The 22,040-nt window shown below is 48.7% G+C and overlaps 1 protein-coding gene across 9 annotated transcripts in view; it reads right to left on the bottom strand.

The window, feature by feature from the left end:
- Prrc2b (proline rich coiled-coil 2B) overlaps positions 1-22,040 on the bottom strand; it is a 77,403-nt gene that overhangs the window by 30,457 nt on the left and 24,906 nt on the right. For 8 of the 9 annotated variants that reach the window (XM_035446245.1, XM_027423849.2, XM_027423845.2 and 5 more), the window contains exons 2-11: positions 16,293-16,462; positions 15,637-15,814; positions 12,762-12,864; positions 11,091-11,163; positions 9,850-9,993; positions 7,534-7,775; positions 7,014-7,135; positions 6,616-6,755; positions 2,832-2,922; positions 1,224-1,416 (exon numbers count right to left, since the gene is read on the bottom strand). In XM_035446245.1, coding sequence (XP_035302136.1) covers positions 1,224-1,416; positions 2,832-2,922; positions 6,616-6,755; positions 7,014-7,135; positions 7,534-7,775; positions 9,850-9,993; positions 11,091-11,163; positions 12,762-12,864; positions 15,637-15,814; positions 16,293-16,407 — 1,401 coding nt within the window. In that variant the 5' untranslated portion in view covers positions 16,408-16,462. The remainder of the gene's footprint in view (positions 1-1,223; positions 1,417-2,831; positions 2,923-6,615; positions 6,756-7,013; positions 7,136-7,533; positions 7,776-9,849; positions 9,994-11,090; positions 11,164-12,761; positions 12,865-15,636; positions 15,815-16,292; positions 16,463-22,040) is intronic. The other variant, XM_035446244.1, reaches the window with a different exon arrangement.

Below are 22,040 nucleotides of genomic sequence, written 5' to 3'. Positions count from 1 at the left end.
ACATTAGTGTTAGGGACAGCATGACTTCCTCGGGAGGAAGGTGTGATAAATAAATATATAGCGAAGATATGGCTCAGTGGGTTAAAGTGCTTACTATGCAAGTGTGGGGAGGCAAATTCAAATTCCAGAATCATGTAAAAGCCAGATGCACCCCAATGCTCCCACAGGGATGGCAGCCAGAGACAGGAGAATTCTCAGATGCTCTTGGGCCAGCTCAGCAGAAAAACAATAAAGACGGGGGGGTGGGGGGGGGGGGGGGGGGAAGAAAGCAAAGATGGAAACCAGATGTCCTCTGACCTCCACACACATACTCCCACACGTATCATACACACAGACACACACCAAGGGTCCAGTATGATAATGGGCTCGCCAGTCTCCCCACATTCCTCATCAATCACAGTGAAGAGAAAAGGATTATCCAGTGTAAGCCTTGACAACATCACATTCACCAAGAGATCAAAGTGCCAGTTATCAGAGCCAGGAGGACTCCAGAACAGCCAGATTAGAGGGCCAAGGACATGAGCCTTGGACCTGACCAGGAGCAAGCACCCGAGGAGCCTGCCCTCTTCCAAAGCACCCAGGCCATGAGAACTTGGGACAGGCCCAGTGAGTTGCAGTGATCACAGGTGAGCTCATGTATAAAGGACGACAGTGGGATCACTGCCTGTGAATGAACCACGGTGATGTGGCAATACACTCTTCCTGGTCGGATTCTGGTTCTGGGCAGGAAGACCATACTAGCATGGCTGGTAGTGAGAACTGCTATCCAGGGAGGTGACACAGCCTTCAGGTCAGTCAGGAAAACAGCCTCTCACTGTGTAGCCATTGGCTAGCCTGGAACTATATAGACCATGCTAGTTTTGAATTCATGAAGCACCTATCTACCTCCTGAGTAGATAGGAGGCTGGGATTGAAGGCATGTGCTACCATGCTCAAGCCAGTTTTTATATGTAATTCCTAGTTTTCTATAAACTTTGTTATGATTTCAAAAAGCTACCCACACAGCTCGTGGGGGGAAGGGGAGGGGAGGGGGAAGGAGAACATTTATTTGTCTTGAAGCTTGACAATGTGAGTCTGATCTCTACCCCTCCCTCCTTCTGTGTCTGTCTGTGTTTGTGTGTATAAAGGGAGGGAGCGACAGGGAGGAAGAGAGAGCGAGCATGCAATAAAGTCTACATGTCAGGGCTCCAGGTGCTGGCCAAGCAGACCCAGGGCCCCTGTACCTGGTAGTCGGGGCCAGCTGGCCAGCTGTGCAGCTTCCGGGAAGGAGGTGGAGGCTCTGGCACCTTTCGGACGCCTCGGGACACACTCGCTGCTTCTCCCCAGTCCTTCCCTTCCTCCTGAGTGCGCTTGGCATCAGCACTGTCTGCAGAGCTCAGTGACAACTCCCGCTGCCGCCTTGGGTCCCAGGTGTTCCTAAGACAAACACCAACCTGTAAGTTTCCCCAGACAGCTAAGTCTGTCTGACCTCATTGGTCAGGGGCCTCTGGGAACCCTGAAGACAGCTATTATACCAATTTATAGACTAATTTCCTTTAACACCCCATTCATGTCCTTTACATGGGAACTGCAAAATTCAGGCCCAGCATTTACCAAGCTCACAAGCCCCCAGGAGGCATGTAATTCATCATCCATCCTTGATGACAAAGATAAGGCCTGCTTGCTCACATATAAAGAGCTGGGAAGTGGTGCTGGAGAGCTGTTAAGAGCACCGGCTGTTTTGCAGGACCCAGTTCAGTGGATACTGGCATCCACATGGTGGTTCAGAGCAGTTCTAGGAGATCCAGTGCCCTCCCCGACCTCCACACACACTGCATGCATGTGGTGCACAGAAATACATACAGGCAAAATACCCATACACTTAAAAATAAAATAAAACGAATACAAATCTTAAGAAGCTGGGACTCTGCCTCAGAAATGTGAAAGGAACTGCCACAGCAGGAGACAAAAGAGCAGAGCTGGGACTCTGCCTCAGTCTCTAGCTCCCTCCACGGCTCAGACTGGGTAAGGGCGCACCTAGAGCTCTGTGAAGCAGCCAAGGCGGGTACTAAAAGGCCATCACAGTGAACAGCAAGAATATAGAAGGTGCACCAGTGTAGAAAAGGAGACAGTCCCCAAAAAGGCTGCACTGAAGGCTCTGTAGAGGAAGAGGGTGTGTTGAGCAGAGCAAGAGCTGGGGCCAAGCACAGCCACAGCCATATATGCACAGGTATCAAGAAGGCCATCACCAAAGACGGGGAGGATAACTAACCAAACGCCTACCATATACACACACACACCACACACACACAACTTCAAAATAATAAAAATAAATGTTCAAAAAGCAAAACACACAAATAAACCCTCTAAAAGAATTGGATTACGATGTCGTATTTTCCAAAGAACATTAAGTAAACCATGCCAATGGGAATGATCCAAGAAAGGAGAGAGGAGGCAGAACGGATGGGTGCAGGCAATCTGCACACACCTTCTCCCACACCTCCCCAGTGTGCTGTGGAAGAGCCCAGCCCGAGAGTTCCTGTATTAACAAAGATGAACCTGAGGTGGTTTCCCACAAGAGGTTCTCAGGGTGCCACACCCGTCAACAATCAGAGACATTAGGTGCAGAGTCGCAAGGACCAGGGCACAGAACCCAGATGGTCAAGCCTGGATGCAAAGCCTGACAAGATCCGTTACTGCATGCTGTCTTCAGCAGACTTCACCTCCTCTTTGAAACTAGGCTGCTACGGAAACCAAGAACCATTCCTAGCAGAGTGAGCACCATGCAGCAGCATAAACAACGGTGTGCAGGTTTCTGGCGGCCCGGGCTAGGGGCTGGGGTCAGGACTTACCACTTTGACCGCCCATCCTTCACAGCTTCCTCTTCCTCTTCATCATCACTGAACTTCAGTTTCTCAGAATAGTCCACTTCCTCATGGAGGCCTGCAGCAGCCAAGAGGGGCCAGGGAGACGAGAAAACAAGAGGATGAGAGTGTCTCCCAGAGTAAGTGTAACAAGACAGTCTGAAAGTGGAGCCTGTGGTACCCCAACTGAGGTGATGGGCTGCTCACTCCGTCCAGCTGCCACGCCTGCAGGTACCAGGGAAGCAGAGTCCTGAGCTCCAGTAAGAACGATGGGCTGGGTAACACTAACCCTCCAAAAGACAAGTTTTAAATCAAGACAAACAGAAATTCTCCCTATGCAACCCAGACTCCGCTCGCCTGGCCAGCCTTCAGAGAGCTGGGGTTACAGGCATACACTATCACACCAGCCTGAAAGTACAATTCAAGGGGAAAGAAAGGAAGACATCAGAGAGATTTCTATTATCCTATGCGCCACATTGACTGGCACAGGCAGTCCATAACTGTGTCCATAACTGATGGGACAAAATGTGGTAGGTCCACACAGTAGAATAAGATTTGAGCATAAAAATGAATGTGGGTGACAAGGGAGATGGATCAGTAAGTGCTTGTTGCACAAACATGAGGAACTGTGTGCTATCCACATAAAAGTTGGACGTACCAGTGCATGCCTGTAACACCTCACTGAGGAGTGGACACAGATGGAACCCAGGGGCTTGCTGGCCAGCAAACCAGGGTAAAATGGTAAACTTTGGGTGCAGTGAAAGACCCTGTCTCAAAAGTAAGGTGGAGGGCTGGAGTGACGGACGGCTCAGTGGTTAAGAGCTCTTGTTACTCTTGTAGAAGACCAGGGTTCAGTTGCTGGTGCTCATACGGAGACTCAAAACTATTTGTAAGCCGGGCGTTGGTGGCACACGCCTTTAATTCCAGCACTCAGGAGACAGAGGCAGGCAGGCGGATCTCTGTGAGTTTGAGACCAGCCTGGTCTACAGAGTGAGTTCCAGGATAGGCTCCAAAGCTATACAGAGAAATTCTGTCTCGAAAAACCAAAAAAAAAAAAAAAAAAAAAAAAAAAAAAAACAAACAAACAACAACAACAACAAAAAAAAAAACTGGGTAGACATCAAATTGGAGGGCATCATTGCAGCAATCAATCAAGAGAACAGACTGAAGAGGGAAGACGGCGCCTAGTGTGGTCATACTTAGTCCTGTGCATTGGAGTCCCAGGCTAAAGGAAAAGGGAAAGCCGGGCAGTGGCGGCTCATGCCTTTAATCCCAGTACTGGGGCAAGGTGGGGGGGTGGGGGATGGGGGGGCAGTGGCAGGTGGATCTCTGCCAGTCTGGTCTACAGAGGGAGTCCCAGGACAGCCAGAGCTACACAGAGAAACCCTGTCTCGAGAAAACAAAACAAAAATACATAAAGAACCTGAAAACTATTATCTTTATTTATTTTATTTATTTTTATTTTTTATTTTTTTATTTATTGGTTTTTCAGACAGGGTTTCTCTGTATAGCTTTGGAGCCTATCCTGGCACTCGCTCTGGAGACCAGACTAGTCTCGAACTCATAGAGATCCACCTGCCTCTGCCTCCTGAGTGCTGGGATTAAAAGCGTGTGCCACCAACGCCCGGCTTATCTTTATTTATTTACAAGACATTTTCATGTGTCACAGGCTGGTCTTGAACTTGCTATGTAGCCACAGTCCCATCCTTTAGCCACCACAGCTCATTTATACAGTGGATGAGATTGAACCAAGTGCCTTCTGCATGTTGGACACTCTACTAAGCCATACACTCAAGCTCCATTTAACAAATACCATTGTTAAAAAGAGACAGGGTTTTAGTCCCAGAATGGTCTCAAGTGATCCTCTAGCCTTAGCAGTCCAAGTAGCTAAGGCTGAGTCTACAGGATAAACCAACACCTCTCGCCTGTGTATGTGTTGGGGTGGGGGTAGGGGGGAGCATATATAGTGGCTGGTGAACTCAGCAACTTCCTGGCCCTCTGTCCATGAATAAAATTACCAGAAAACATGATCCTCTCTACTGAGCTGAGATACGGCCTAGCAGTTAGCTAATAGTCTGTGTATTACAGTAGCAGAGAACTCAAGTTTGGTGTCCGTAACTGTCTACAACTACAGCCCCAATGGATCTGGCACTCTCTTCTGGCCTCAGAGTATCTATACTCATGTGCACACAGCCAAACACAGATACATAATCAAAAATAAAATAAATCTTTAAAATAAAGAAAGATCCTCTCTTCTGACAACTCTAGAACACTAATGAGAAACCTAGCAGAGACCCACTGGGACCCTGGAACTCAAGAGTCAAGACTGCTTGGATCACCTTGACATGGAGCAGGTTCTGTTAACACTGCCAGGGTGGAGTCCAAATTTAAGATTTATAGTAATTGGTACAGCCTTTGGAAGTAACAGTATTCAAAAATAGACAAGAATCTACACGGATGACGTTTGGCAAAAATGCCAACACCAATTCAATGGCAACAGGACTGCTGGACATCAGGGCACATCACTACCCTCAAGAGAGGCAAAGACTATTCCGACTGGATGCAAAGGGTGATTTAGAAAGGTTTATTTTCTTTTTACTCATGTGTGTGTGTGTGTATCTTTGTAAATGAGTGTCACGTGTGTAGACACGTGTCCATGTAAGCCAGAGAGGGCACCGTATCCTCTGGAGCAGAAGTTACAGGTGTACCCTCTGCAACAGGAGATGCTCTTAACCACTGAGCCATCTCTCCAGTTTATTAAGTAATATAGACAGCTTTCTGTTTTTTAATTATTTAGTGTGTGTGTGTGTGTGTGTGTGTGTGTGTGTGTGTGTGTACACCTGCATGAGCCAATGTGTACCACATGCATGCAGGAGTCCAAGGGGATCCATGGACTTCAGATACTTGGGGACTGGAATCACAGACAGTTTGTGAGCCATCTGATGTGGGTGCTGGCAACTGGACCTAGGTCCTCTGCAAGACCAACAAGTGCTTTTAACCACTACACTAACTCTCTAGCCATGACTGACCCGTTTCTGGTTTTTTTTGTTTTGGTTTGGCTCTTGGTTTTTCGAGATAGAGTTTCTCTTTGGAGTCCAGGCTGTCCTGGAACTTGCTTTGTAGACCAGGATGGTCTCAAACTCATAGAGATCTAGAGAACTACCAGCTTCTGCCTTCATGAAGTGATTAAAGGCCTGTGCCAACATACTGGGTTAGATTTTTTTGTTTTGCTTTGCTTTTTGAGACAGTTTCTCTGTGTAGCCTTGGCGGTCCTGGAACTCACTCTGGAGCCCTCACTGGCCTCAAACTCACAGAGACCCATCTATCTCAGCCTCCTGAGTGCTGGGATTAAAGGCGTGTGCCACAACCACACAGCTAATTTTTTTTTTAAATGTGTTTTTGCCTGTCTGTGGGGACCAAAAAAGGGTGTTAGATCTTCTGAAATTGGAACTACAGACAATTAAGAGCTGCCATGTAAGTTCTGGGAATGGAATCCAGGTCCCCTATAAAAGCAGCCAATGCTCTCTAGCCACTTCTCTAGAGCCCCCAAGACACTACTCTCTGTGTAGCTCTGGCTGTCCTGGAACTTGTTCTGTAGACTAGGTTGTCCTTGAACTCACAGAGATCCACCTGCCTCTGCCTCTTAATGCTGGAACTAAAGGGGTGCACCATCACCTCCTGGCACTTGATGAGACTTCTAAAGACTCAAAAGAGGATTCTACTTGGCCAGGGAGTGCCCTCTGGTCTGACTGCTGTTCCTCTTGCCACCCACCTGCCCAGCCATCGTCTGCATCGGTGTCCAGATCATCCAGACCCTTCAGGTTTTCTGCATTGATGATAGTGGGCCGTGGTGCCCGCTCCACCAGCTGCCTCAGTGGGCGCACTGGGCGTGCCAGGACTGGCCTTTCTTTCCTGACAAGACAGAAAAGAATGATGGGCTCACATGTCTTATAGGTGGAAGCAGTCACTTTCCAAAGACAGGTTCCACCTTGCAGCATGGTGATTGAGAATCTATATTACTTCCTTTTAGAAGAAATATGCAATGAACAATTAAAAACATTGTAGACACCTACCCCACCACACCTGGATGTTCTCTCTCCAGGACACAAAGCACATTCATGCATGAGCTGTCATAAAATGACACGCATGACCACAAGCTCACAGCCTTACCCTTCTTGGTCATTCATCTGGAACTGCCTAAAAGGAACCCGAGGTTCCAGGCGGAGCTGAGGAAGAGGGAAGGAGCTTCGTTCCACCATACCCTGGTTCTCTGACGACTGTGGCGAACACATCTGAAATACACGTGTCAGTGAGTCTGACTTTCTGGAGATGGCCCCAATTACATGTTAAATAAGAATTCATTTGGAAAGTGGAAAATGGGTGGGGGGAACCCCACAGAAAAGGCTGGAGAGGGTTTCTCATATATCACAGCGTAACACTCCATCTCCCTTGGGCTCAATAAGGCCGTGATCACCTATCTCTTCTTTTTTCTGAAGAACCAAAGCTACAATGGCATCTAAGCCCTAGGGGCAGAAGCCAGAAGCAGTTTGGAAAGGCAGTGAGAATCTGCTGTGTGCCACTTTGGTCTCCCTTGCTGCTGTTCTGAGAGAGAGTTCAGACTGAGGGACCCCTGAGCCAGTTCTGGCTGACAGAACATTGCGCTTTGGGACAAGAGGCTCTGAAGACTTACAAAAGCAGGAAGCATGTCATGGTATGTGGGCGGCTGGTAAGTGTGCCCCATGAACTGTGAGGCCCCTTTGCGGATGGGCTGGGCCGGGCGGAGAGAGGGGTCCTTAGATTCACTGGCGCACGCCGAGGAGGGGGCTCCATCTCCCGCACTGGAGTTCCTGCTGCCCAGCTCTGTTGGGGAGGCATTCAGAGACGTGGTAGAAATGATGTTCCGCCCACCGCCCTCCCGCCAGCTTGTAACATCTGTAAATTGGAAAAGGACAAGAGAAGACAGGGAAGGGAGATTTGTAAAGCTCTAAAGGTCAATGGACACTACCCCATACAAAAAAAAAAAAAAAAGAGAAAGAAATCACAATAAAACAGAAAAAATCCATGTGCTCTGAGGGAAAGTAGGGAGCAAAAAGCTAGAATTTCTTGAGGGTATACAGAGAGGTCCACTTCAGAGACACAAGCATAAACTGGCTCCCCTATGGCTGACACCACGCTCACCCAGAGGGCAGAACATGGAGACGACATTGCCCCCACCCACCAAGGCCTGCGTGACTCCTGACATGGGCTCACTTTTACCACAGCCAGTATGACACACTGCTTTTGTTGTGGGCTGAGCTGCAGCACTGAGCAGTGAGCCTCAGCCTGAAATGTCGGTATCATGTGATCACGTGCAGCATGCATGAAGCACACACTCAGTTCACAGGTAAAAACCTGAGCATGGAGCTGGTGTGCAGCGTTCAGTGGGTAAAGGCGCTTACTGCCAAGCCAATGGCCTTAGCTCCATCCCCAGGACCGGGAGAATCAACTTCCACAAGTTGTCCCTGACCTCCACATGCATGCTGGGATATGTATGTCTCCCCACCCCATGAAAACACACAAAATAAAATTCTTAAAAAGTTAAAAACCTCACAGCTACCTGTCCCTGTGAGAGTGCGCTCCTCATGACCACATGATAACAATCCCTACAGGAGCCCACTTACCAAGAGGGATGGAGGAGGACACTCCCAGACCCAACACAGACTGGCTTTTCTTCTTTGAATCAGGGTCTCACCGTGGCTGAATTGGAGCTCACCATGTAGACCAAGCTAACCTCAAATTCACAGAAATCCACCCCTCTCTCACACTCCCAAGTGCTGGGATTAAAGGTGTGTGCCGCCACACCTGGCCAAACTGGTTTTCCTTATGCACCATTTAAGATTAATTTATAAATCTACTCCAAGAAAAACCCCAAACCCAACATGTTCCATTTCCACAATAATGTAGAACAGTTTGCAGATGGGGCGAGTCACAGGTAACTCAAAATGTACAAAGAGAAATGGCAGACAATGGTACTAGTGTGGAGGTCACATAGGAACAACGCTACACTCTCCTCCGTTCTTGTCTACTTAGGCTGAGATGGGAAAGGACCCAGCACTTGCCACCCGAAAAGAGAAAAGCCAGCTCGGGAAGCCAAGATCACCCCTTAGGCAATCTGCTTCTCACCTTCTCAAGAGAAGTAAATGCTCTAGAAGCTGTTTCTACTTCCACGATTTAGCCCTGGTGTAACCCATCTTAGTTAGAGTAAGGCTCTTCTGAACTCTTAACTATCCACTTTGAGCATTGTGTACACTCAGCAAAGCCTATGTTTTGGCAGAGTGGCAGGGTGGTCACTCAGCTTTCAGGACAGTGCCTCTGACTTGTCATCAGCAGTACATCAACAGGAGAGGACTTGGGACTGTACAAGGCAGGCAGACAAAAGCCCCTTGAATTTCAATTTCAATTTCAGCTTCCTTGGTCAAGCCAGACAGAAAAACCCAGATCTTCAACACAGGACATCACATGGGAAGGCCTGCTGGCAAAGCACCCACAACATGCAGCACACATAGGCCTGCCCTAACCCCTGGCACCAGAGGGGACAACAGTGCTGGCTGCTGCAGACACACTGGTCAATTCTGTTGTGGTTGGGGAAGGGTGGAAGCCAGGTTGTTCTGACAATTAGCATGCAGAGGGGCTTGGGAACAGGTTCTGGAAGCAGGGACTTGATTGAGCTATTGGCACCCTCTAAGTATCCATGAAGCACCATCCAGCTTAGTGGAAGTAATAACAGATGGATGGTAAATGGACAGTGAAAAGATCTGGATCAGCCAGAGGGATGAGAGACAGAGGTGAGGGACAGAGGTGAGGGACAGGCCTGAGAGGCAGGCAGGACATGCACATGTCAAGCTAGCAACCTGCTTCCTTGCTGCCACACCTAGGCCCAGCAGTTGGGGCCCACCTGGGAAGACAAAAAGAAGACAGGAGTTTGGTGCCCAGTGAGGGCCCGAGAAAAAAGCTGCCATTCACTCACTCTGAGGGCGGAGGCTTGGTCCTGGCCCATACGACAGATCTAAGGCGCCCTTTTCTTTGCCAGCCTTGTCCTGCCCTCCAGCTGCTTTCAGCGTCGGAAATTCCTCGGGAGAGAAGGATAACAGTCGGCTTGAGCCCCTTAAACCTGTCAAGAGAGGCAGAGAGGACACAGTGAGTGAGACGGCTAGCCCACACCTTTTAGCGGCTTTCCTAGTTCCACATGGCCTGGAGTGGCTGCAGGTGAGCAGTGTTCAGGGCATCTGCACCTGACAGGCAGTAACAATGACTCCCTCAGGTGTCGCCAGGGGCTGGCAGATGGTCACACAGGATGATGGGGCAGGATGTCACCTCTGCTCCAGCACATGTTCCTTTCCACCCCATAGGAGCCACCTGGTACATATACCTGCCCAGGTAGTGGGCAAGCACAGTCCATAAGCGAAATCAACTCAATAAGGCTGCCTCAGGTGGGGCCACACCAATAGATGTTCTCACAAGGCTGTGACCTATAATTTATGAGTCACAGATTTACCTCCTCAACCTCTTCCAGCCTTACAAAGCCAAATGTGGTCCTGATGTACGCCTAAGACCATTTCTTTCTTCAACTGTCATTCACTGCTCAACTACAAACCCTTTGGAAGGAATAGCCCTGTTTTAGCTTCACACCTGACATAGATCCTGTGACTTCCTAGGAGCAGAATAGAATGGCCCTTTGAAGGTCCAGGGTGGGAACTGGTACCCTCTCAACTACACAGTCCATGCTGAGTGCCACACACCTGAACTGAAACAGCATACTACCGTCCCGCTGTAGTCAATCTACTCCCTGCACGGACAAGCCACACCTCTAGGTTTTCAGTACAATACATAGGCACCTGCTGACTGAAACAGGCTCACCTAGGGAAATGGAGTGTCAGACTCAGGTCTGTTTACCACTATGCATCACCCTTTCATCTCTGTTTCCATGAACAGGCCCACACGGTGGGCGGATGACCTTTACAGAACTCCTGCCCGTCAATCCCACCACTCCTCCAAAGGCTTTGGGTGAATGTCTACTTGAGCAGCTGCTCCCTCCCTATACTGGACTTAATCCTGGAGCTGAGGCTAGTACCAGGCCAATGAGCAGCTGGGTGGCAACGTGACATTGGCAGTAATTAGCCCCCAGTAGTGCAGCTGCCCAATTCAAAAGGAACACTTTCAATAGCCAATATTAAACTCAGCCCACTCAAGCCACCCACACCCACTTACCACCTTCGTGTCCGACTGGCTTTCCACTCAGCTGTGCCCATGACTTTGGTCCACCTGGCACTGAATTTGTGTTCTAAGAGAAAGGAAACAAGGAGAGCCAGCTCAGTTAATCTGCTATGTAACTGAGTGCCTTGGAATGTGGCACTCAGAGCTGTGGCAGGGCTCATTGGCAGAGCACAGGCCTGGCATTTATAGGCCCTGGGTTCTACCCCCAGCAACATAAAGCAAAAAGAAGGTGGGATGAGAGTTGCATTTTAGAATCAAGCCTCATACAGAAGACACATGGCCACTTTTGTGGCTCTGAGAGTAGCAGTCCCGGGAAAGAGTTAGGAGCTTGGGGCCCAGAGTAGCACAGCTGATAAGAAAGTACAGAAGACTCAACCCACACCCGCCTTCGTGCCCAACTCTGCAAACACTGCCAGGCTGTCCCGTGCCCACACAGAGCTGTGTTGGCTTGCTCCAAAGACAAAGCTCCACCCCCATTACAGCACATGTCTGTGCCAGGGATAACTGAGGAACACGCACAAGAAACCTAACATGCCTGACCATGTAATGACTGTTGGTCTTCACAACCTGATGCCCAAGAGGCCTTTCTCCTCTACTCATCCACACTTGCCTGCCCCAGCCTCAGCCCTACTATAGCAGTCTTTGTTGAAAGTTCATGAGGCGAGCAACCTGGGGATCCCACCATACCTCTGGAAGGGTCTGGTCAGATCTCAAATGAGATTCGGGAATGAGTGACACAGACATGGCACTAGTGATAGCACCTGGCCTTACCCACTGCGCCCATGCAGAAAGTGTCTGCCTATGTCTGCTAGCCCTGAGCACAGACAAGGGTTTCACTGGGTACTTTGCCAAGTCTGCAAAGGTCTCCTGACCATACAGGACATGCCCAAAGGCCAGTAGGGCATGCAGCTGGGCCTCGATTGCCTCTTGTAAGCAGAGGGGCATCCGGGTTGGTGCCATTCTCTCCCCCCAACTGGAACCACACACCTGACCCATGTCTATAGCCCAAGGTTACACAGCCCTTACCAGGAACATCAATGGAAGGATGCCAATAATGCTGGTGATTTCTATTTCAAAAACAGTGGACTATAACTCTCAAGACCTTTTAAAAGTAAGAAGTTGTTGGGGGTTGGAGAGTTGGCTCAGCGGTTAAGAGCACTGACTGCTCTTCCAGAGGTCCTGAGTTCAATTCCAGCAACCATGGAATGGTGGCTCACAACCATCTGTTATGATGGCACTTGTCTTTAATCTTAACAGAAGCAAGGCAAAGGCAGATGGATCTCTGTGAGCCTGGGACCAGCCTGGTCTACATGGTCAGCTCCAGGCCAGCCAGGGCTACACAGTAGGACCTTGTCTCAAAAAAAAAAAAAAAAAAAAAAAAAAAAAAAGAAGAAGAAGAAGCATGGGGCTCTAAAGCTAGCTGGTGGCATCTTCAAACTCACCAGATGACAGGGATTTCTGCAGCCTGACAGTTCGGGTACTCTCATGACACCAGTGTCCACAGAACACATTAGGAAGCACTGACCCAGCTTGGTGTCAGTGACCTGCTTAACACAAATGAATCTGTACCCAAGTAGGCAAAACCTTGTGCTCCTGTGTCACCATCATTTCCCAAGCAACACCCACCAGGCCTCAGCAAGTCATGGCAGGGTCCCCAGCACGTACCTCCTGACTGATTGACTGTGTCGGTTTCTGCAAATTGGAGACAGATTTCTGCAAACCCGGCTGCGGCTGCGACTCCGGCGGCTGAGAGGCTGTCACACTGGAACTAGAAGAGGACAGGAATTATAGTGGGGTCAGACTCTGCACATGACATCTGCCTGCCACAGCAATCACAATGACAAGACGGTGACCCATGTTCTGGGCTGGCGCAGTGACATTACCCAGGACATGGGCAGTCTGCTTCTTGCTTCCACTAGTTGTCAAATGAACGTGAAGTAATAGAAGATGTGCCAATGGAGAAACCGAGAGTGTGTGAGGGCCTAATCTCTACTCCGCACCCGCTGCCCTGCTTTAAGACTCAATGCGGCATCTACCATGCTTCAGTGCATAAAGTAAACTCTATGCTCTCAGTAGAAGAAAACTTACAAACATAAGTAACAGACATTACCACCTCATTTCTGATTCCCACAGATTTTCCTAAACATATGTTCATATATTTTTAACACAAGATAGCCCTCTGTATATGATTTCAGACTTATAGATGATTGATATATATATATATATATATATATGCCCTACCTTTAATGGTGACTATAATCAGTTTCTGTGCCTCTTTCTTCCCCATTATAGACAGAACTGCCACAAACATTTTACATACACACACACAGGTCTTTGGGCATTCCCATCAATAGAGTCATATGAAATATGGATGAAGCTGTCGGACCAAGATTTCTTGAATTTGGGCTGGAGAGATGGCTCAGAGGTTAAGAGCACTGACTGCTCTTCCAGAGGTCCTGAGTTCAATTCCCAGCAACCACATGGTGGCGCACAACCATCCGTTATGAGATCTGGTGCCCTCTTCTGGTGTGCAGATATACATGGAAGCAGAATGTTGTATACATAATAAATAAATAAAGATTTCTTGAAATTTAAAAGCTATCACCAACTGCCTTCAACACAGGTTACACTATGTGCCCACCTGCCTAAGATGGAAGGGTGTGTGGAGCCTTCCACTCTGCCTCAGCACCTTGCACTTGACAGCCTTGGGCAAACTAGCCACCCACTTGGTAAGTAGCAGTGGTTCCCAGGGGCTCATCTGATAGCCAAACTCTACAGACACACTGCTCCAAGTTCACCTGACCTCAGTCACTCACCAGTCACAAGAATAACAAAATGAAGGCTGCTGGCCCTCCTCTCACATCACCTTCTAACCTACAGAAGCTTCCAGGTGGTGGCACCTCTGTGTCCCCAAACCTAGGCTCCAAGTCCCACCACAGGAGACCAGGCCAGGTCCATTCCATGGGGAACCTCAGCAATTGCTCCTTCTTCACTCCCCCCCCCCTGCAGGTGGCCTTCACCAGGGCATCTGCCACTGCTATGAGACAGAATAGGATGTGGGCAGCACTCTCTGGCCTCTTCTCCGAAGCTTTTGGAAACAGAGGCAACAGAGTTCCCACTGAACTGTACCACATCTGCTTCATGGCCAAGCTGGTGGACGATGACAACAGCTGACATGTGCCATGCCTCTGCAGCAAGTTGTTCTTTATCCCATGAGTGCACCATAGTGCCCTGGTGGCTACCCCTGGAGCTAGGGACTGATCCTCCTTGAAGGTGGGGCCCTGGGGCTCAGAAGTGAACTAATCCTCCAAATCCCAACAAGCCACAAACAGCATGACTGGAAACAGCACACAAGGCCAATCTAGAGAGCAAGTTCTACCTGCCTATCAACAGCACTCCTCACCAACTGCCTGCAAAATATTGTTTTGTTTTTTGTTTGAGACAGGGTCTCTCCATTTAGCCCTGGCTGGCCTGGAATTCATTATGTAGACCAGGCTGGCCTTGAACTCATAGAGATCTGCTTCTCTCTATCCTCTGAGCGATGAGGTTAAAGGTGTGTACTACAATCCCTGGCTGCAAACTGTTTAAACAGCTCAGGAACCATTTCAAACACTCCCAACAGCATATCAACTGGCTGCATAGTTCCCTGACACCATACCTCCTCTCTGCCATACTGCAGGGACAGAGCTCCCAGAGCTTCCAGGACCATTCCAGCACAAGCTTGAAAGATGGGGGACTGCAAGTCAGGCTGCATCCTGGGTCACTGTCACTCACTGTCTAGTTCCCTATGTCATCAGCACAAATGGACCACAAGGGCAAGGGAGACTGAATTGTCTTGGTTGTCATGCTAAGTAGCAAGCTCCAGCAGGAGGCTTCTGCCTCTGGAGCCCCTCCCCAGACATGGCTTCCTCCCCAAGAGGAAGAGATAAAGATATGCAGAGGCTCAGAGATCAAAGATGGCTCATCACCTGAGGGCTCCTGCAGCTCAAGTGTCTGACTGTCTCTCTAGAGACACACTGCCAAGGACTTGAGTCTCCTAAGGCTGCAGCTGCCAAGCTACATTCTCCCAACACGGAGTACACAGGGCCTCAGCCCCAGCCTAGTGGCTCTCTGGAGACAACCTAGATCACTGCACACACTCCCTTGGTGTGTGTGTGGCGGGGGTTGGGGTGGGGGTGGGGTGTTATCCAGAGAAATGCTACTCATCAGCTCAAAGGCCCAGGCAAACAAAGTCAAGTAGCAAAGTGCACACAGTCAATGAGAAGATGAAAAGCCCAGCCATGCTTCTTACTCCTCAGCTCTCCCTCTTCCAGGCCAGAACTGCATCCTATAGAGCAGAGGATGCAAGGAGCCTTGACACACACACAGACACAGAGACACACACCATCATCACCCATAACTACCTCCTGCAGAGCAGAAGATGCAAGGAGCCTTGACACACACCCATCCCCGATCACCCCCTACACACACACACACACACACACACACACACACACACACACACACACACACACTCCGTCATCACCCTCCTGCTGCTCACCTCTTTGGGTCTTGCTGGTCCTGCTTGTTGGCCCATCCTGTCCCGTCCTTGGGCACTATCACAATGTTGGGGTCGTTTCCTTTGTTTTCAGACTTCAGGCTTGGCAGGTTTGCAGGCGGTGGCATACGCCGGGCTGTGGCAACTTTCCCAAGACTCTGTAAGCCATGTCTAGGAATAACTGCAAGGAAAAGTGGATGGGACAGAACACACACCTCACAGGAGGAAACAGGCCAATTCCCACCGCTGCTCAGCCTCCAAGTGAGAGAGACAAAGCCAAGTAAAGACAAGTGCCTGGCAGTCACTCAGGCCCCTGCCAGCTCCTCCCCAGACTGCAGAGACAAAGGGCTGCTGGATCTGCACAGGCTCTCATTGACTGTGGTAGGATGCAGCTGGGAGCTCATGCCAGGGAGGAGCCAGGCACAGGAAACTCAGCCCACAGTGACCACCCCTGAACCATGAGATGGCCTGGCAGCAATCCAAGAACCCCCAAGAAGACCTTGTGGGTGGCAACAAGTCCTATATGAACTTGTTCCACCAGGTTCCACAAAATCAGAACCAGGAAACTAAAGGGGGAAAGGCTACACCCATTCTGTGTCATCCCACCCAGCAGCCCGCTGACTGGTCTACAGGGACACAGCTGCCTGGCCAGGCCTTACCTGAGGATCTGACCGCGCCTACTGATCTCCCTTTATACTTGTCAAACAGGCTGAGAGTCGAATACTTGCTTTTCCCATCCTTGCCCTGGGTTATTTGCCCCAAACGATCGGACATTGCGATGAAATGTCATCTAGTAAGGAAATTTTTCTCGGCACCGCTCCCAATTTGCCTTTGGAATGAAAAAGAGGGGGTCAGTCACCAGTCCTCCAATTCAGAGGAGGGAATCCTACAGGAATCAAGGACATCCTAAGATGTACAAACAGCCATGGACTGTCCCAAGAAAAACGCCCTCAGCATTTACCCACAGGTGCTCTCTTTAGGTGGCTGGCTCTGCAGAAAGCCTGGGCTACCCCACCCCCATTAATAACTTGCTGATGAGACAAGCTGGAGTCCGCTGCCATGGCCATACTATAAATAGATTTTGACACACTCGGTCGCTCTCCAAGTCAAGGACAACTCTCCAAGACAGAAAACAATACTCCTGACTTCTAGCTCAAACAAACGGCAGCAGATGAAACTAATGGCAGTGCGCAGCCCACCTGAGCCACAGATGCTGAGCCGGAGGGATAAAACCCCATCCTGGGAAATCCACCTCAGCAAGTGACCTGGGGGTCAGGTATGGGCTCAGTGAGGTAAATAGCCAGCACCTGGAGAACAGCAGCCATGCAACAGAGTGGGGTGCAGGTGAAAAACTGCACCAGCAAGGCCTCTCCACTCAGACAAAACCTCAAAGACTAGGAGAAAGGTTCCATCCTTCCCATGAGTCTTTCAGATTCTCCTTGTTTGTCCAATACTTCACACATTCATTCTTTCCAACATTAAGTGCCCCTCCCCCAGTATTAGTGAGCTCTGTGCTCAATGAAACTGAGACTAAGACTGACCTGCTCCACACTCAGCTTTGACTAAAGATACTTCAAAGCCTGTGCAAGGAACCATGGCTTCCTAGCTCTGGAAACAAACCCACTGAGAATTACAGTCACAGGGTGACTACAAGGTGACTGGAAGGTGGGTGTCACAGTGAGCTCTGCCACTCTGTGATTCTGTCCTGAAGCTGCCCAGGCTAGAAGAACATGTTAGTGTATCTGGGAGGCATTTTACATCCAGTAAGATGATGTTTAATTTATTCATTCATTTGTTTGTTTGTTTGGTTAGTTATTTAAGATTCTCTGTGAAACAGTCCTGGATGTACTGGAACTCATTCAGTAGACCAGGCTGGCCTCAAACTCAGAGATCCGCCTGCCTCTGCCTCCTGAGTGCTGGGATTAAAGGCGTGCGCCACCACTGCCCAGCTAAGATGATGTTTAAGATAGATGCACAGGAGCAACAATCAGTTACAACAGGCACCAAAAACAAAAGCTGAGACTCAGCCACTGACATCACATCTGTGCAGACTAAGCTGTGTCCCCTGCAACACATACATCAAAGTCACAGGTGTCAGCTCTGGCACAAACCAGGTTTTACCATCCTTCATTCCATTAGCCAAAACTGGCTATACCTGAAACTGGTCGAGTGGATGCAGGAGTGGATGAGCACACATGTGTGCCAGGAAATGCCCTAAGAAATGCATGGGGGAGCTGCACACAACCTAGTGGGTAAAGGCATTGGCTGAACAAGCCTAGAGGCCTGATGCCCAGAACCCATAGTGGCAGGACAAAAGCAACTCTGGAAGTTGTTCTGATCTTCACATGCATACCACGTGTGGGTGAGCACGCACAAGTAAGTACACAAGCACCCGTGTGCACACACACACAACACACACAAATTAATCTTAATTTTAAAATGTAAATAGGGACGTCCCTCTGACCATCTTGGTACTCTCCCCTCAGGGAAAGACAGCCCTTTCTCTTGTCACAGCCACTCTGGCTATATATTAATTCCCTTCCTCATTCAATCCTAGCCCACAGCTGTGGTCAAGGAGAGGCCCTGGAATACCAGGATATTTGAAAGTGAATAAATAGACTCAATACAAGGAGTGTCATACTCATTCATGACCAAGTCCACATATTCAAAGAACTATTGAGCAGAGAAGAACTTAGACAACACATGGCCAAAATCTTCCAGCACTCTCTGGGCCAAGGAGCATGAGAGCCCTCAGTTCCGGGTCCTGCCCAGGGTTAGCTTTGTGCATCAGGAGCAATGAGTAGCTATGACCATGGGGGGGCTGCCCCACAGATGCCTTCCTGCCCTGAGGTACCTGACACATCCCTTTGTCTTTGGATCTCCTTCCTCTAAACCTCTATGGATGAGTTTGCCCTGCCCCACTGACAGCATCCTTCTCTCCTTCCCTCAGGATAGGAACCTGGATTGAAGTCACTTCACAATAACCAGCATTTCACAGGACCTCAAGTATATGTTGATTAGAAATTCTCCATTAAGTGGAAAGTGCATCTCAAAACTGCTATGAGATACGATCTCACCTCAGTCACAATTGCTAATTACAAAAAAGAAAGTGGGGGATCCCACAAACGCTAGAGATGGTGCAAAGTAGGAGCTGCTCTATGAGCTAGAGGAACCAAGGAAAAGAGTACAGAGGGTCCCAAGGCATCAGTGTGAGTGCTCCAGCGGTACAACTCCTAAGTACACACACTGAGGGCAGTGCATGAGGGCTATGCAGTCAACCAGGGTCTTGTGAACAAAAACAGAGCAAGTGTACATGGAATATTATCTAGTCACTGAAAAGAATGAAACATGACAGGTGGAAATGAAGGGCATTGTGGGAAGTGTGGAGATTCAGGGACCAAAAGACAAATTTCACGTGTGGTGACTTAGACATGGACGCAAGATGGTGTCTGCCGCCATGACTGACGACGACAACCTGAGTTCTACCCCCAGAACCCTCAGTGTGGAAAGAACCAACTGCCACAAGTTGTCCTCTGAATTCCACATATTCTCCATGCAATGCATGTGTAAAATAAAAAAAATAAAAAAAATACTTTTTTAAAAAGTTGATCACATTCTCTGTGAGTTCGAGGCCAGCCTGGTCTACATAGCTAGTTCCAGACCAGCCAGGGCTGTTATACAGAGAAACCCTGTCTCAAAAAAAAAAAAAAAAAAAGTTGATCACATTGGGGCAGTGGTAGCATACACCTTTAATCCCAACACTCCAGAGGCAGACAGATCTCTGGGAGTTAAAGAAAAGTCTGGTTTACAGAGTGAGTTCCAGGACAGCCAAGGCTATACAGAGAAACACTGTCTCAAAAGCAAAATAAACAAACAAATAAATAAAGCTGATCTCAAAGAAGCCGGGTGTTGGTGGTGCACGACTTTAATCCCAGAGGCAGAGGCAGGTGGATATCTGTGAGTCCGAGGCCAGCCTGGTCTATAGAGAGAGCTCACAGACAGCAGGACAGGCTCCAAAGCTAGAGAGAAAAGCAGTGTCTACCAGAGGCTGGGACGTGCAGAGGGAGAAATGAATCTTAATTGTCTGGAGTGGAACAGGAAAGCTAGGGTGGATAACAAACAAAGGGGTTTCTCAAAACAGTGAGTAGAGGATATACAGTGTTCCTTCCCAAAATAACCAACTTCTGCAGTGACAGATCTGTTAGCCACCCTGATCTAATGGTCACACGTTGCACACACATACTGAGACGTCACACCACGTTCCAGAAAAAGAGACAACTGCCTTGCCAAAAATAAAAATATAGATGCTGGAGACAAAGCTCAGTGGTTGCAATCACTGTCTGCTCTTCTCGAGGACCCAGGTTTGAATCCCAGCACAAGATCCAGGGGAATCTAACACCCTTTTCTAGATTCCACGGATGACAGGCACACACATAGACACAGGTAACATACAAGCAAAACACACACATCAAAAAAAAAAAAAAAAAAAAAAGTAGATTTCTTTATGAACCGGATAGGATCTGGGTAGTATACACTTCGGTCAACTCAGACTGATAATTCAAATAGAAGAGGTTACTTGGGTAGAAATCCCCAACACAGTCAGATATCCATGGTGGTGCATGCCTAGAATCCTCATAATGCAGAGGCCGAAGCAGGAGATTGAGGCTTCAGGGTTAGCCTGGTCAACCTCAAGATTCTGCCTTTAAAAACAAAGACCTGGAGCGATAGCCCAGGTGGTTAAGAGTGCTTACTGCTCTTGCAGAAGACTCTGCTTCAGTTCCCAGCACCTACTTGATGCCTTAAAACCACCACTGCCTGGTCTCCAGGGACACCTGCACATGTGTGTGCGTGCCTCTCTGTGTGTGTGTGTGTGACACCAGCAGGGACACCTGCACATGTGTGTGCGTGCCCCTCTCTCTCTCTCTCTCTCTCTCTCTCTCTCTCTCTCTCTCTCTCTCTCTCTCTCTCTCTCTCTCTCTCTCTCTCTCTCTCTGTGTGTGTGTGTGTGTGTGTGTGTGTGTGTGTGTGTGACACCAGCATGTGCCAGATGTCTTACCCTGACACAGCCCTTGGGATGGTCACATGATCGGACCTGTACTCTGCCTCACAGGGCAGCTTCCAATCTGAAACACAGGCTAGCAGTAACTTATTGTTGTATATGCAAGCTAAAAATAGTAGATCTTAGTTTTTTGTAACATTTGTTTCAAAGAAATGCAAATACTACTGGGCATGGCACACGCTTTTAATCTCAGCACTTGGGATGCAGAGGAAGGTGGATCTGAGTTCAAGGCCAGCCTGGTCTACAAAGTGAGTTCCAGTGAGTTCTACAAAGTGAGAAACCCTGTCTCAGAAAGAAAAAGGAAAAAGAGAGAAATGTAACGTCAAGGCTAGGGTAGAGTAGGGCCTGTCACAGGACACTGTGCAGAAGCAGCTAGATGGATTATCAACAGGAACTGTGGGTGGGTTTTTTTCAGTGCTGTATGTCCCTCAACCAAGAACAAGAGTCCTTGTTCCCAGAGCCTGATGGCAAAGGGGTCTGCAGGTGTAGTTAAGCTAAGTCCTGGGTAGCATGCAGCCTGAATGATGGAGTCATGAAGAGTCCTACAACAGGAGTAGAGGGTCAGTCAGGAGATGGGACTATGAGATGCAGAACACAGGCCTCCAAAGGTTGAGAGAGGACAGGAAGTAGATTCTTTCCCTGCAGACAGCCTGGCTTTATCCTGGCAGACACAGCTCAGGTTTCTAAACATCGGAGTCAGAAGAGAAGAAATCTGTGTTTCAAGCATATGTATGTATGTATGTATGTATCCATAAAAAATGAATGCTATCACATGCATGTACTAACACTACCATACACCCAACACAAGGTTAACCCTGGAACATAACAGAGAGGACAAGCTGGGCATAACCACACCTCACAGCCAACTTAGGACAAGCCACATACTCTGTTGCCTTGATACAAGGGCACACACTAATGGCAACCACACTTCTGTTGTCTCTGGCCTGAGAATGATCAGTGACTCCCTGTCTGGGAACCTCCTCCCCAGATGCTCAGTGTGCAAGGCTAGAGTTAGCACCATTAGCTTAAAATCTGATGAACTCTTTTTTTTTTAAAGATTTTATTTATTTATTATGTATACAGTCTTCTGCCTGCATGCAGGCAGAGGGTACCAGATCTCATTCAAGGCAGTTGTGAGCCACCATGTGGTTGCTGGGAATTGAACTCAGGACCTCTGGAAAAACAGTCAGTGCTCTTAATAGCTGAGCCATCTCTCCAGCCCATATTTTTTTTTTTAAGACAGGGTTTCTCTGCATTGCTTTGGAGGTTGTCCTGGAACTCGCTCTGTAGAACAGGCTGGCCTCGAACTCACAGAGACCCACCTGCCTCTGCCTCCCAAGTTCTGGGG

Source organism: Cricetulus griseus, chromosome 6 (genome assembly GCF_003668045.3).
Source record: "Cricetulus griseus strain 17A/GY chromosome 6, alternate assembly CriGri-PICRH-1.0, whole genome shotgun sequence".
In the NCBI taxonomy this organism is placed as follows: domain Eukaryota; kingdom Metazoa; phylum Chordata; class Mammalia; order Rodentia; family Cricetidae; genus Cricetulus; species Cricetulus griseus.
This window is presented reverse-complemented; position numbering and strand designations above follow the sequence as displayed.